The sequence below is a fragment of the Cherax quadricarinatus genome, chromosome 67 (genome assembly GCF_038502225.1).
Source record: "Cherax quadricarinatus isolate ZL_2023a chromosome 67, ASM3850222v1, whole genome shotgun sequence".
In the NCBI taxonomy this organism is placed as follows: Eukaryota; Metazoa; Arthropoda; class Malacostraca; order Decapoda; family Parastacidae; genus Cherax; species Cherax quadricarinatus.
The window spans coordinates 21,728,173-21,743,716 of NC_091358.1; the positions used below are offsets into that span (position 1 = coordinate 21,728,173).

The 15,544-nt window shown below is 45.9% G+C and overlaps 1 protein-coding gene across 1 annotated transcript in view; it reads right to left on the minus strand.

Annotated features, from left to right (window-relative positions):
* LOC128699562 (uncharacterized) overlaps positions 1–15,544 on the minus strand; it is a gene marked incomplete at its 3' end in the record, with an annotated part of 109,202 nt that overhangs the window by 68,566 nt on the left and 25,092 nt on the right. Inside the window, 1 exon segment of the mRNA XM_070099443.1 lies at positions 885–957. Within this exon segment, the coding sequence (XP_069955544.1) occupies positions 885–957 (73 nt within the window).

Sequence of the window (15,544 nt, forward strand, 5' to 3'; positions counted from 1 at the left end):
CACTGGTTAATGATCGCACTGGTTAAAGATCCACACTGGTTAATGATCCACACTGGTTACCGATCCACACGGGTTTCTGATCCTCTCTGGTTAATGATCCACTCTGGTTAATGATCCACTCTTGTTAATGATCCACCACTGATTAATGATCTAAACTGGTTGATGATCCACCACTGATTAATTATCCACACTGGTTAATGATCCAAAAATGGTTAATAACCCACTCTAGTTAATGATCCACACTGGTTGATGAGCCACACTGGTTAATGATCCACACTGGTTAATGAGCCACACTGGTTAATGAGCCACGCTGGTTAATGATCCACACTGGTTAATGATCCACACTGGTTAATGAGCCACACTGGTTAATGAGCCACACTGGTTAATGAGCCACACTGGTTAATGATCCACACCGGTTAATGAGCCACACTGGTTAATGAACCACACTGGTGAATGGTCCACACTGATTAATGATCCACACTGGTTAATGATCCACACTGTTAATGATCCACACTGGTTAGTGATCCACACTGGTTAACGATCCACACTAGTTAATTTTTAATGATCCACACTGGTTAATAAGCCGCACTGGTTAATGATCCACCACTGATTAATGATCCACACTGGTTAATGATCCACTCTGGTTAATGAGCTACCACTGGTCAATGATCCACACTGGTTAGTGATCCAAACTGAGGTCATACAAGGTGTATGATCCTCCTTCAGGTGTATACCTGATGTATACTTGGTACATTCCTGGTGTATACCTAGTGTGTACCTGGTGTATACCTAGTGTGTACCTGGTGTATACCTGTTGTATACCTAGTGTGTACCTGGGATATTCCTGGTGTATACCTGTGTATTAAAACTTGTATAATACTCACGTCGTTGCTTAATCTCTTTGCATAGTTGGATCCTCTGACCACCCGACGGTCGTACATGGGATTACCATTACCCCTGTGGGAAAGAGAGAGAGTTATTATTACCCTGTGGGTGATAGTGATTATTATCCCTGTGGCAGATAGATATTATTATCCCTGTGGGATAGATACTATTACCCCAGGAAAGATAGATATTAATACCCCTGTGGGTGGTGAGGTGGTCTGGTTCCTGTCACGACGTGACTAGTGTTATTAGTTATCTGAGACTGTGAAGATTATGTCCCTCGACTGAGCAGCTGTAGATTCAACTTAAGAGGCGCCTGAGTTTCCCTGTCTCCTAATATCATGTGTATTTTTTTCTCTGTAATTTACCTTGTCTAATCTGCTTTGTCTGTTTCGTAAGGTGAAGTCCAGGATCTTGACTTAATTCATGGTATAACTTAACAAGTCTTTGAGGACAGTTTTTCTGCAGATTTCTGAACTTTGGTCAGACTTCTACAACGATTTGTTAAGTAATTATGGAAAAGGTAGATTATAGGGGAGAAATATTATAATTAGAAGACAGGGAACTGACGAGCCTCTTAAGGAAGAGTTAGTGGAAGCTAAAGGAGAGATTCATCTTCTGAAATTCACGTGCAAGGATCATCCATGGAACAACGTCACCGAGAACAGCCGTGTCAATAATTCGAATAATGACCGGATGCTAGATGGAATCAAATGGACGTCGCTGAAGCTGAAGAAGGTCCAGTTCACTGCTGTGGTGATCAGCAGTTCTTTCTGTGTTGACAGACGAGTATAAATTGACGACCCTATACATCCCAGCGAAGATCATTGAGAACATCACGACGATGACCGCCAGTGAAGGTAAGAACATTGTTTTAGTTGGGGACAGTCAGGATAAGTTTATGGACAGGGCTTTTTGCCTTAGAGATAAGAAGAGGAGGCAGAGGGTATGTTTTCCTGGGGCTGGGATGGAGGATATTCTTAGATGTCTGGATGAAATCATGAGAGGCAATGGGAGCAATCCCATTATTTGTCTCAGTGATGGAGGCAACATGTTGGCAGATGTAGGAGAACATGATTAGTAGGTATAGATCAACAAATGACATAATTAGTAAGAAGAAAGGGCACTCTGTAATATGTAATATTTTGCCGAGGGGAGGAGATGGAAATGAAGGGTTGTCCAGGGAAACTGGTGTTAATTTCTGGCTAGATAAACACTGTAAAGACATTGCAGTACCATTTATAGACAACTGGGACCTCTTCTGTGAGAGAAATGACATGTATGCCAGGGATGGGAGTTCACTTATCTTAGTCTGGGATGGAGGCACTGGCTAGTGCAGTGGAGGAAGCTATTAGGGCTTGTTGCGACCCCTGAATGGGTCACGTATATAATGTATATTACCTGTTCATATAATTTTATATTGCTTATATTTGCGATATTAGCTAAATCGTAAATATATTGCTTTATATTATTATTTGACTTAGTTATATTATTAGGTAGGATGTAACATTTATATATTATTCAGTGCTCATAGTTCGAGTGTTAAGTAGCTGACAACATTGTATATCACTCCGCTTGTTTCGCTGCCGGCTTCTGTGTTGCTGGGCAGCAGAAGTCCACGGAGAGTCACGTGATCAGGGTGGGGTGATCACACCTCACCTGCACTAGTTCTGGTCTGTTTGGCGTTCTTCTAACAAGAGGTCCCTCTCCAGCTCTCTATTGCTGGCCCTTGTTGGAAGATCGTCTCTGTTGCTTTCTTGTTGTTGGTTCTGTGGGACTCTGTTCACAGAACATGGTCTAGACTTAGTAATTTTCGACGTTGTACTGAGGTTGTGTGTCACATAGACACTCTGAGCAACTCAGGTCCTGAGCTGTAACTTCTGACCTAACTTGTACTGGTATCTGTGTACTGTCACAGTTGGGGATTTTCTTATGCTGAACTTAGATTCAGTAGTATGGGAGTTTTGTGACTTTTGTGGAGGAACTGCTGATGGTCCCTACTTAGTGTCATTATATTATCTCCTTGTTCCTGATTCTGTGTCGCTGTTGCTTGTTATATTGCTGTTCGGCTTAACAGTTGCCTTATTGTTCAAGCAAGCTGTTCTGGTTGCCAGGTTGGTCAAGAAGTTAGTTTGTGAGGACTTTTAGTCAGTCACTGGTTAAGTCTAGTCGAGTCTTGAGACATAACGAACTACTTAGAACACTTACACACACACACACAAACTTACTTGTATATATTTGTAATATGCTATTAAATGTTAACAATGTACCAGACGGTACTTAAAAGCCATAAAGATGTGATATGTGCCTTCAGAACAATACTACTGTACACCAGAGAAGTGTACCAACTTGTATCCTATATTATATTTAATTGATTAATTTATTTTGATATTATACGCCTAGACAACTTTATTGTTATTAATAAACTTATTAAATTTTAATTTCTTTAGTTAGTAGCCTACCAGTTGTAATCCTGAAGCACTATTGAATCTTACTAAATTCTAATGGATAATTGGACAAGGATACTGACTACTTGTTACGAAAACCCAGTAACAGGCTGGATGCTAGAAGGGCAGTCCTTTCTAGTATTCACTGGAGATCTCTATCATTAGTAGATATCGCGTTTTTTGTAACAGGGCTTTAAACTAGAAATAATGGCATGGCTTTTTATGGAAAGCAGTGAAATATGATACAACAGAATTGAGCAGAATGAATTATCAGTGCAGCGATATTGTGAATTTCAGGGACACCAGTTATGTGCAGAATGAGGCAGAGTTATTGGTAAATATTGGAAAACGAGTGATACTAGGTGATAAGTACAGTAATAGAAATGGTGGAGGAGTAGGAATGAACAGGAAAGGTAAAAGAGAAAAGAGGGTTTCTAAAAATATACAAATAGTGGTAGTGCTAGAAACAAGATGGACGAGTTGAGATTAGTTGCTAGTGCTGGTTACACTGACATACTGGCCATAACTGAGACCTAGCTTAACATGAAGAAACATGACACGTCTGCTGGATGTCACATTCAGGGTGTTAGTCTACACTGATACAAGTAACGGGAAGGGACACGGGGAGGCACTGCATGTCCGAGAACATTTAAATTGCTTCATAAAAACTGATATTAAGTCTGAAGGACACATGCAGAGTCTGGGTAGAATTTTCAGAGGGGCATCAAAAATTAATTTTAGGAGTCCTTTACGTCCCCCAAACTTGGGTAGAAATTGTTAAGGTCAAAAAGCACAATAACACTTTAGTAAAACTGATTAAAATTCATTGACTGGGAATCTTAGGCCAAACAACTTCCTGGACGTAGTTCATGATTTTTTCGGAGCAGTTTGTGACGGAACCAGCGAGGGAAAATAACCTGCTAGATTTCGTTCTTGCTAACAAGGAAACCCTTGTTATTAATTTAGTGATTACAGAGGAACTTGGCACAAGTGACCACAAATCAATTAACTTTAGCATCGACTAGAATTATGATAATAGAGATAATTTAGTGACAGTCCCAAATTTTGTCTTAGCAGATTACAATGGGCTTAGAGAACAGCTGTCATCTGTGGACTGGGGTAACGAGGAGAGCTATCAGTCTGACAGTTTTCTAACCACTATACACACTGCCCAAAGTACATTTATTCCGTATAAAGAAAAAAATTAATAGAAATAATTTGAAATGGCTTAAGCATGTTTCAGGGCAGAAAAAAGGAATATATTGGAGTATTAAGTACATAATGTAAACACATTAAGAGGGAACTTAAAAAAGGCAAAGAAAAACAAAACAGGACTATGAAATCAAAGTTGCTTGGAATTCGAAAAAACCGAATTTTTTTTTTCCAGGTTTATAGAACAAAAGCTAGAGAAGAGGTAGTTCCTCTTAAAAATAAATCTGGGAATCTTACTGACAAAGAGAATGAAATGTGCTCGATTGTTAATCATTATTTTCTCTCAGTTGTTACACAGGAAGACAACAATATCCCAGTATTTTATTTTTTATAGTGGGTCCGAAGAAGATTAATTATGTAATATAACACAGTCACTTGGGATGTGGTATTAAGCAAGTTGACCGAGTGAAGCAAAATAAAACCCTGGGTTCTGATAAACTTTTATCAGTGGTTTTTAATGAGAGCAAAATGGTTCTTTGTGAACCATTAACTAATATTTTTTAATATATCGCATCAAGAGGTGTAGTGTCTGATATGTGGAAGATGGCTAATGTAATTCCTGACTTTAAAGCAGGAGATAAGTCATTACCGTCAAATTACAGCCCAATAAGCTTGACCTCATTTGTATACAAATTACTAGAGACAATTATAGCTGATATTATAAGAAACCATCTTGATAGGCACAGTCTGGTTAATCATACTCAGCATAGATTCATGAGGGGCCGTTCCTGCCTAACTAATCTTTTAAGGCTGTTGATCACAATAAAGAATTTGATAATTATTTGGATTTTAGTTAAGCTTTTAGTAGACTACTGCACCAGAGACTATTAAAGAAAGTGGCAGCTCATGCCACTGGGGGAAAAGTGTTGTCATGGATCGAGTCATGGCTCACCAACAGGAAGCAGAGAGCGTGCATAAATTGGAGAAAATCTGAGTGGGATCTGTAACAAGTGGCGTTCCACAGGGATCAGTTTCAGGCCCATCGTTGTTTACAATATACATTAAAGACCTTGAAGAGGGAATAACTAGTGAGCAAATTCGTTGATGACACGAAGATAAGCAGGATAATTGATGCAGAGGAAGATTTCACTGAACTTCAGGAGGATTTAGACAAACTCATGTCGTGGTCAGGAAAGTGGCAAATGCAGTTCATTGTTGAAATATGCAAAGCCATGAAGCTTGGGAATGTACATAACCCTAGCGTTTATAAACTAAATAATGTAGAACTTGACCAAACAGAATGCAAAAAGGACCTCGGAGTTATGGTAAGCAGTAATCTGAAACTAAGACACAAAATGCCTAAGTGTACGTAATAGAGCAAACAGATTACTGGGATTTATATCAAGAAGTGTAAGCAACAGAAGTCCAGAGGTCATACTGCAGCTTTATACATCATTAGTAAGGCCTCACCTAGATTATGCAGCTAATTTCCGGTCTCCGTAATACAAAATAGATATAAATTAGTTAGAAAACATTCAACGAAGAATGACAAAACTAATTCATAGCATAAGAAATCTTCTTTATGAGGAAAGATTGAAGACCTTTAAATTACATTCAGTTGTAAGACGAAGAATGAAGGAGACATGATCGAAGTGTGTAAGTGGAAGATAGGTATTAATAAAGGGGATATTAATAAGGTCTTGAGGATGTCTCTCCAAGATAGAACCTGCAGTAATGGATTCAAATTAGGTAAGCTTAGATTTGGGAAGGATATAGGAAAGTACTGGTTTGGAAATAGGGTAGCCGATGAGTGGAACAGTCTGCCTAGTAGGGTTACTGAAGCTAAAACCTTGGGTAACTTCAAATTTAGGTTGGATAAATACATAAGTGAGAGGGGATGGAATGTTTTTTAACGAATTTATGTCCATTCTGTAATATGGAGACCAGAACTGAGCTGCATAATCTAGGTGAGGCCTTACTAATGATGTATAAAGCTGCAGTATGACCTCTGGACTTCTGTTGCTTACACTTCTTGATATAAATCCCAGTAATCTATTTGCCTTATTACGTACGCTTAGGCATTGCTGTCTTGTTTAAGGTTGCTGCTCACCATAACCCCCAAGTCCTTTTCGCAATCTGTATGGCTAAGTTCTACATTAGTTAACTTATAAGTGCTAGGGTTATGGACACTCCCGAGCTTCAGAACCTTGCATTTATCTACATTGAACTGCATCTGCCACTTTTTTTTTGTCTCATGCCTGTGTAGTTCCTTCTTTTGTAGTTTGGCTTCTCCCATCCTTCTGCTGTTCCACTTTCCTCTTTCCATGTGATCACTAACTCCAAGGGGCATTTCATGTGTAATGTCCTCAGTGTCTGAACTACTCAATTTGAATATGAGGTCCAGTCTTGCTAGCTCATCTTCTCTTCTCTCTCTGGTAGTGTCCCTAACATGTTGATGCATAAGGTTTTCCAGTACCACCTCCATCATCTTTGCCCTCCACGTTTCTGCTCCCCCAAGTGGATCCAGGTTTTCCCAGTCTCTTTGTGGTTGAAATCCCCCACAACTAGTAACTTTGCCCTGCCCATGTGGGCCCTCTGGCTACCTCAGCTACTGTATCAACTATTGCTCTTTTGCTCTAATCATGTTCTTGTCTTGACCTCCTGCTATTCTGTAATGGGTTGTTCATAACTGTAATCACTATCTTGGGACCCCTAGTTTGAAGTGTTCCTCCTATGTAATCCTTAGCTTCCATTCTGTCTGTTCCTTTTGTCTCCTCAAAACTCCACTGGCTTTTGATGAGCAGTGCAACACCTCCCTCCCCCCCCCTCCATCCCATTTCCTCTATCTTTCCTCAGGATCTTATATCTGCATGGAAAGATCATATCTGTTATCACCCTTGTGAGTTTTATTTCTGTGAGAGTTATTATGTCTGTGGATGCCGCCGTGATTCTTTCATACACTCCTCATACTTATTTGTTATCCTGTCTGTGTTGGTGTACCAAACCTTCAGATTCTTTTCCAACACTGTATTCTGGGGGTTTGTGTGGACTGGGGTGGTGGTAATCTGGCAGGATACTATGGGAGGCTGCTCTGAAGGTGGAGTTTGTGATGGGGAGGAGTGAAGGTGTAGAGTGTGGGTTGTTTTGGTTATTTTGATTGTTGTGGGGCTAGTAGGGTTGAAGGTGTTCTTTGAGTGGTAGTCAGTCTTGATGACTGGTCTTGGTATGCTCTCCATCAGTTTCTATCATTCCTCTCATGTTCTGTCACAGCTGATGTACACCTGCTATAATTTATTGATCACCTTAGTCATGGTTTGTGCATGATCCTGTTTTTGCACCGTTTATGACTTGAAAATAAATTTTTCTGTACGATTTTTTCCTTTATGTATCCCTCTATTCTCTGAAAATTTGTCATTTGAGTCATGTCTTATGATATTTTTAATCTCTTTTCCCCCCATCATCTTTTTTTGTATGTCATCCCTTTGGCCTCCTGAAGTCTATAAACAAGGACTGACCTCTCCCTTTCATCCTTCCTTTACATTCTCCTCTATATCTTATGGTCTGATTTAAGCATCTCCACTGCTGCTTTCCTTAATAATTCCTAGATCTCCTGTTGGCCTGACAGTGCCTCTACAGGGGGGCCTGTCTTCCCTTCCTTAAGTCCCCTCTCTGTCTGCTGTCTCTGTATCCAATGGCATGCCACTTTCACTCTTTGATATTTCCCGTGCCTTCCCTGGTGGTCTGATAGGGCCTCTGCATATGGCTTATCTCCTTTCCTTCCTTCAGTCCCCTTGGTGGTTGCTGATGCTCTTGTTCGTGATGCTATGCCCCTTCAGCTCTACATCCAATTTCAGTAAATTCAGTTCCTCCTCTAAGCTTTGTATCTTAGCCTCTGCAGCTGCAGCATGGTGCTCCCATTTCTTACTCTCTACAACCATCATCCCCTCCATTTTGTTAAACTCATCTAGCTTTCCTACTCTTGTTCCCTTCTGTGTATGTGCATGTGTGTACACATTTGCTACACCTAACAGCTGATCAAACACATACACAGGGTTGGTTAGGTAAGTGGTTGCTTCAGTTCAATCCAACAAAATGCAGTAGCCTGCAGTTAACTAACACCCAGGTACCTACAGACCTCTAGGTGAACCTTCACAACAGCAGCAGTAGCAGCAGCTGTAAAGTAACTAACACCCAGGTACCTACTGACTGCTAGGTGAACACTGGCAGAGCAGTTGTAAGGTAACTTGCGCAGCTCACCACCCTCCCCAGGATTGATATTGGGAGACGCAGGAGCCATGAGGAACCTAATGTGTACCTACTCAACTTTATTTTGTGACTGATCCAGTAGCTATGTTTAGACATCTACTTAAATATTTAAATGGGAATAAACTTGAAGAAAATGCGTCTTATTGTGTCAAGAGACGCGCACCTCCGCCTCCTCTTCTGCCTGCCAGTCTGCCAGTCTGCCTGCCAGTCTGCCTGTCTGCCAGTCTGCCTGCCAGTCTGCCAGTCTGCCTGCCAGTCTGCCAGTCTGCCTGCCAGTCTGCCTGTCTGCCAGTCTGCCTGCCAGTCTGCCAGTCTGCCTGCCAGTCTGCCAGTCTGCCTGCCAGTCTGCCAGTCTGCCTGCCAGTCTGCCTGTCTGCCAGTCTGCCTGCCAGTCTGCCAGTCTGCCTGCCAGTCTGCCTGTCTGCCAGTCTGCCTGCCAGTCTGCCAGTCTGCCTGCCAGTCTGCCAGTCTGCCTGCCAGTCTGCCTGTCTGCCAGTCTGCCTGCCAGTCTGCCAGTCTGCCTGCCAGTCTGCCTGTCTGCCAGTCTGCCTGCCAGTCTGCCAGTCTGCCTGCCAGTCTGCCTGTCTGCCAGTCTGCATGCCAGTCTGCCAGTCTGCCTGCCAGTCTGCCAGTCTGCCTGCCAGTCTGCCAGTCTGCCTGCCAGTCTGCCTGTCTGCCAGTCTGCCTGCCAGTCTGCCAGTCTGCCTGCCAGTCTGCCAGTCTGCCTGCCAGTCTGCCTGTCTGCCAGTCTGCCAGTCTGCCAGTCTGCCTGCCAGTCTGCCTGTCAGTCTGCCTGCCAGTCTGCCAGTCTGCCTGCCAGTCTGCCTGCCAGTCTGCCAGCCAGTCTGCCTGCCAGTCTGCCTGCCAGTCTGCCTGCCAGTCTGACTGTCAGTCTGCCTGCCAGTCTGCCAGTCTGCCTGCCAGACTGCCTGCCAGTCTGCCTGCCAGTCTGCCTGCCAATCTGACTGCCAGTCTGCCTGCCAGTCTGCCAGTCTGCCTGCCAGTCTGCCTGCCAATCTGCCTGCCAGTCTGCCTGCCAGTCTGCCTGCCAGTCTGCCTGCCAGTCTGACTGATAGTCTGCCTGCCAGTCTGCCTGCCAGTCTGCCTGCCAGTCTGCCTGCCAGTCTGCCTGCCAGTCTGACTGTCAGTCTGCCTGCCAGTCTGACTGCCAGTCTGCCTGCCAGTCTGCCAGTCTGCCTGCCAGTCTGCCTGCCAGTCTGCCTGCCAGTCTGCCTGCCAGTCTGCCTGCCAGTCTGCCTGCCAGTCTGACTGCCAGTCTGACTGTCAGTCTGCCTGCCAGTCTGACTGCCAGTCTGTCTGCCAGTCTGCCAGTCTGCCTGCCAGTCTGCCAGTCTGCCTGCCAGTCTGCCAGTCTGCCTGCCAGTCTGCCTGCCAGTCTGCCTGCCAGTCTGCCAGTCTGCCTGCCAGTCTGCCAGTCTGCCTGCCAGTCTGCCTGCCAGTCTGCCTGCCAGTCTGCTTGTCAGTCTGCCTGCCAGTCTGCCTGCCAGTCTGCCTGCCAGTCTGCTTGCCAGTCTGCCTGCCAGTCTGCCTGCCAGTCTGCCTGCCAGTCTGCCTGCCAGTCTGCCTGCCAGTCTGACTGCCAGTCTGCCTGCCAGTCTGCCTGCCAGTCTGCCTTCCAGTCTGCCTGCCAGTCTGCCTGCCAGTCTGCCTGCCAGTCTGCCTGCCAGTCTGACTGCCAGTCTGCCTGCCAGCCTGCCTGCCAGTCTGCCAGTTTGCCTGCCAGCCTGCCAGTCTGCCAGTCTGCCTGCCAGTCTGCCTGCCTGACTGCCAGCCTGCCTGACAGTTTGCCAGCCTTCCTGCCAGTCTGCTTGCCAGTCTGCCTGCCAGTCTGCCTGCCAGCCTGCCTGCCAGTCTACCAGTTTGCCTGCCAGCCTGCCAGTCTGCTAGTCTGCCTGCCAGTCTGCTTGCCTGACTGCCAGCCTGCCTGCCAGTTTGCCAGCCTTCCTGCCAGTCTGCTTGCCAGTCTGCCTGCCAGTCTGCCTGCCAATCTGCCTGCCAGTCTACTTGCCAGTCTGCCTGCCAGTCTGCTTGCCAGTCAGCCTGCCAGTCTGCCTGCCAGTCTGCCTGCCAGTCTGTCTGCCAGTCTGCCTGTCAGTCTGCCTGCCAGTCTGCCTGTCAGTCTGCCTGCCAGTCTGCCAGCCAGTCTGCCTGCCAGCCTGCCTGCCAGTCTGCCTGCCAGTCTGCCTGCCAGTCTGCCTGCCAGTCTGCCTGCCAGTCTGCCTGCCAGCCTGCCTGCCAGTCTGCTAGTTTGCCTGCCAGCCTACCAGTCTGCCAGTCTGCCTGCCAGTCCGCCTGCCTGACTGCCAGCCTGCCTGCCAGTTTGCCAGCCTTCCTGCCAGTCTGCTTGCCAATCTGCCTGCCAGTCTGCCTGCCAGTCTGCCTGCCAGCCTGCCTGCCAGTCTGCCAGTTTGCCTGCCAGTCTGCATGCCTGACTGCCAGCCTGCCTGCCAGTTTGCCAGCCTTCCTGCCAGTCTGCTTGCCAGTCTGCCTGCCTGACTGCCACCCTGCCTACCAGTCTTCCAGTCTGCCTGCCAGCCTGCCTGCCAGTCTGCCTGCCAGCCTGACTGCCAGTCTGCCAGCCTGCCTGCCAGTCTGCCAGCCTGCCTGCCAGTCTGCCAGCCTGCCTGCCAGCCTGCCAGCCTGCCTGCCAGTCTGCCAGTCTGCCTGCCTGTCAGCCTGCCTGCCGTTCTGCCTACCTGTCACTGAGGTGACTCAAGGACACAGTCACTATTCAATCGATCCCCAACACCACTGTGTGTGTGTTTGTGAGTGTGTGTGTGTGTGTGTGTGTGTGTGTGTGTGTGTGTGTGTGTGTGTGTGTGTGTGTGTGTGTGTGTGTGTGTGTGTGTGTGTGTGTGTGTGTGTGCTCACCTAATTGTGACTGCGGGGTTCGAGTCATAGCTCCTGGCCCCGCCTCTTCACTGGTCGGTGCTAGGTCCTCTTTCTCCCTGCTCCATGAGCTTTATCATACCTCTTCTTAAAGCTATATATGGATTCTGCCTCCACTACATCACTCTCCAGACTCTTCCACTTTCTGACAACGTTATAACTGAAGAAATACTTCCTAACATCCCTGTGACTCATCTGAATCTTCAACTTCCAATTGTGACCCATTGTTGTTGTGTCCCATCTCTGGAACATCCTTTCTCTGTCCACCTTGTCGATTCCTGTTAGTATTTAATATACTGTTATCATATCCTCCCTCTCTCTTCTGTCCTCCAGTGTTGTCAGGTCGATTTCCCTTGACCTTTTCTCGTAGGACATGCCCCTTAGCTCCGGGACTAGTCTTGTTGCAAACTTTTGCACTTTCTCTAATTTCCTGAAGTGTTTGGCCAAGTGTGAATTCCAAACTGATGCTGCATACTCTAATATGGGCCTGATGTACACGGTATACAGAGTCCTGAACTCCTTACTAAGATACGGGAATGCTATTCTTAGAATTTCTAGGCGCCCGTATGCCGCAGCAGTTCTTTGGTTGATGTGCACCTCAGGAGATGTGTTCAGTGCTATACTCACCCCAAGATCCCTTTCCTTAAGTGAGGTTTGTAGCCTTTGACCCCCTAGACTGTATCCTGTCTGCAGTCTTTTTTGCCCTTCATGACTTTGCATTTGGTGGGGTTGAACTCCTGGAGCCATTTGATGGACCAGGCCTACAGCCTGTCCAGATTCCTTCTTAGTTCTGCCTCTGCCTGGTCCTCCTCCGATTAAATTTTCCTCATTAACTTGATATCGTCTGCAAAAAGAGACTCTTCTGAGTTTACTCCTTCCGTCATGTCGTTCACATATACCAGAAAAGCACCGGCTCTAGAACTAACCCCTGTGGAACCCTGCTCGTCACAGGCGCCCACTCCGACACCTCGTCGCGTTCCATGATTCACTGCTGCCTCCCTGTCAGGTATTCTCTAATCCATTGCAGTGCCTTCCCTGTTATACCTGCCTGATCCTCCTGCTTTTGCAATGATCTCTTGTGTGGAACTGTGTCAAACAGTCCAAGAAAACGCAGTCTACCTATCCCTCTCTCTCTTGTCTTACTGTTGTCATCTTGTCATAGAATTTTAGTAGGTTTGTGACACAGGATTTCCCTTCTTTGAATCTGTGCTGGTTGTCGTTTATAAGCTCATTCCTTTCTAGGTGCTCTACCACTCTTCTCCTGATAATCTTCTCCATGACTTTGCATACAATACATGTCAATGACATTGGTGTGTAGTTTAATGCTTCGTGTCTGTCTCCCCTTTTAAAAATTGGGACTACATTTGCTGTCTTCCATACCTCAGTTGCCCTGTTTCAATAGATGTGTTGAAGATTGTTGTTAGTGGTAAACAGAATGCCTCTGCTCCTTCTCTCAGGACCCATGGAGAAATATTATCTGGTCCCATCACCTTTGAGATATCTAGTTTACTTAGCAGCCTCTTCACCTCCTCAGCTGAATGCATCGTGTCCAGCACTTGATGGTGTACCCCACCTCTCCGTCTTTCCAGAGACCTTTCTGTATCCACTGTAAATACTTCTTTGAATCTTATGTTGAGGTTCTCACATACTTCAAAGTCATGTGTGTGTGTGTGTGTGTGTGTGTGTGTGTGTGTGTGTGTGTGTGTGTGTGTGTGTGTGTGTGTGTGTGTGTGTGTGTGTGTGTGTGTGTGTACTCACCTAATTGTACTCACCTAATTGTGGTTGCAGGGGTCGAGTCATAGCTCCTGGCCCTGCCTCTTCATTGATTGTTACTAGGTCCTCTCTCTCCCTGCTCCATGAGCTTTATCATACCTCGCCTTAAAACTATGTATGGTTCCTGCCTCCACCACATCAATTTCTAGGCTATTCCATGGCCTGACTACTCTATGACTGAAGAAATACTTCCTAACATCCCTTTGATTCATCTGAGTCTTCAACTTCCAATTGTGACCTCTTGTGTCTGTGTCCCATCTCTGGAACATCCTGTCTTTGTCCACCTTGTCTATTCTGCGCAATATTTTGTATGTCGTTATCATGTCTCCCCTGACCCTCCTGGCCTCCAGTGTCGTCAGGCCAATTTCCCTCAACCTTTCTTCGTAGGACAATCCCCGTAGCTCTGGGACTAGTCTTGTTGCAAACCTTTGCACTTTCTCTAATTTCTTGATGTGCTTGACTAGGTGTGGATTCCAAACTGGTGCTGCATACTCCAGTATGGGCCTGACGTAAATGGTATACAGAGTCTTGAACGACTCCTTACTGAGGTATCGGAACGCTATCCGTAGGTTTGCCAGGCGCCCGTATGCTGCAGCAGTTATCTGATTGATGTTCGCCTCAGGAGATATGCTCGGTGTTATACTCACCCCCAGATCTTTTTCCTTGAGTGAGGTTTGCAGACTTTGGCCATCTAAACTATATTCTGTCTGCGGTCTTCTTTGCCCTTCCCCAATCTTCATGACTTTGCATTTGGCGGGGTTAAACTCAAGGAGCCAGTTGCTGGACCAGGCTTGTAGCCTGTCCAGGTCTCTTTGTAGTCCTGCCTGATCCTCATCCGATTTGATTCTTCTCATTAACTTCACATCGTCCGCAAACAAGGACACTTCTGAGTCTATCCCTTCCATTATGTCATTCACATATACCAAGAACAGCACAGGTCCTAGGACTGACCCCTGTGGAACCCCACTTGTCACAGACGCCCACTTTGACACCTCGTCACGTGTGTGTGTGTGTGTGTGTGTGTGTGTGTGTGTGTGTGTGTACTCACCTAATTGTACTCACCTAATTGTGGTTGCAGGGGTCGAGACTCAGCTCCTGGCCCCGCCTCTTCACTGATCGCTACTGGATCCTCTCTCTCTCTGCTTCCTGAGCTTTGTCATACCTCTTCTTAAAACTATGTATGGTTCCTGCCTCCACTACTTCACTTGCTAGGTTATTCCACTTGCTGACAACTCTATGACTGAAGAAATACTTCCTAACGTCCCTGTGACTCGTCTGAGTCTTCAGTTTCCAGTTGTGACCCCTTGTCCCTGTGTCCCCTCTCTGGAACATCCTATCTCTGTCCACCTTGTCTATTCCCCGCAGTATCTTGTATGTCGTTATCATGTCTCCCCTGACCCTTCTGTCCTCCAGTGTCGTCACTCCGATTTCCCTTAAGCTTTCCTCGTACGACATTCCCTTGAGCTCTGGGACTAGCCTTGTTGCAAACCTTTGTACTTTCTCTAACTTCTTGACGTGCTTGACCAGGTGTGGGTTCCAGACTGGTGCTGCATACTCCAGTATGTGTGTGTGTGTGTGTGTGTGTGTGTGTGTGTGTGTGTGTGTGTGTGTGTGAGTGAGAATGAGCGAGAGTGAGTGTAAAAGAGAAAGAGAAAGAGTAAGAGTTACTCTGTGACCAAAACACATACACACACACACACACACACACACAATGGGTATGTGTGGGGAGATGTTGTGGGGATGGCTGGGATGATAAGGAAGCATGGGCAGAAAGGATTAATAGCACAATGGAATGGAAGTGGAAAAAGGCTAAGTGAGTTTTACAACTCAGTGGAGGACAAGTTATCTATAGAGATCAAGAAGTTGGAGTTATGAGTTGTTGGTGATGAGGCAAAGGTACAGAGCCTGGTGGAGGAACTGGAAGTGCTGAAGCAGAATATAGAGGGGAGGACTGTTAGAAGCAAAGTGCTGGAACATTAGCAGATAGTGAGGGGACTGAAGAAGGCACAGGAATAAAGAAGCTCCTTGAGGCAATGATATCAGACCAGCAGGACATCTGAGAGACAATAAGGGAAATGTCCAAAGAGATACTTAAATTGGATGCAGAGATA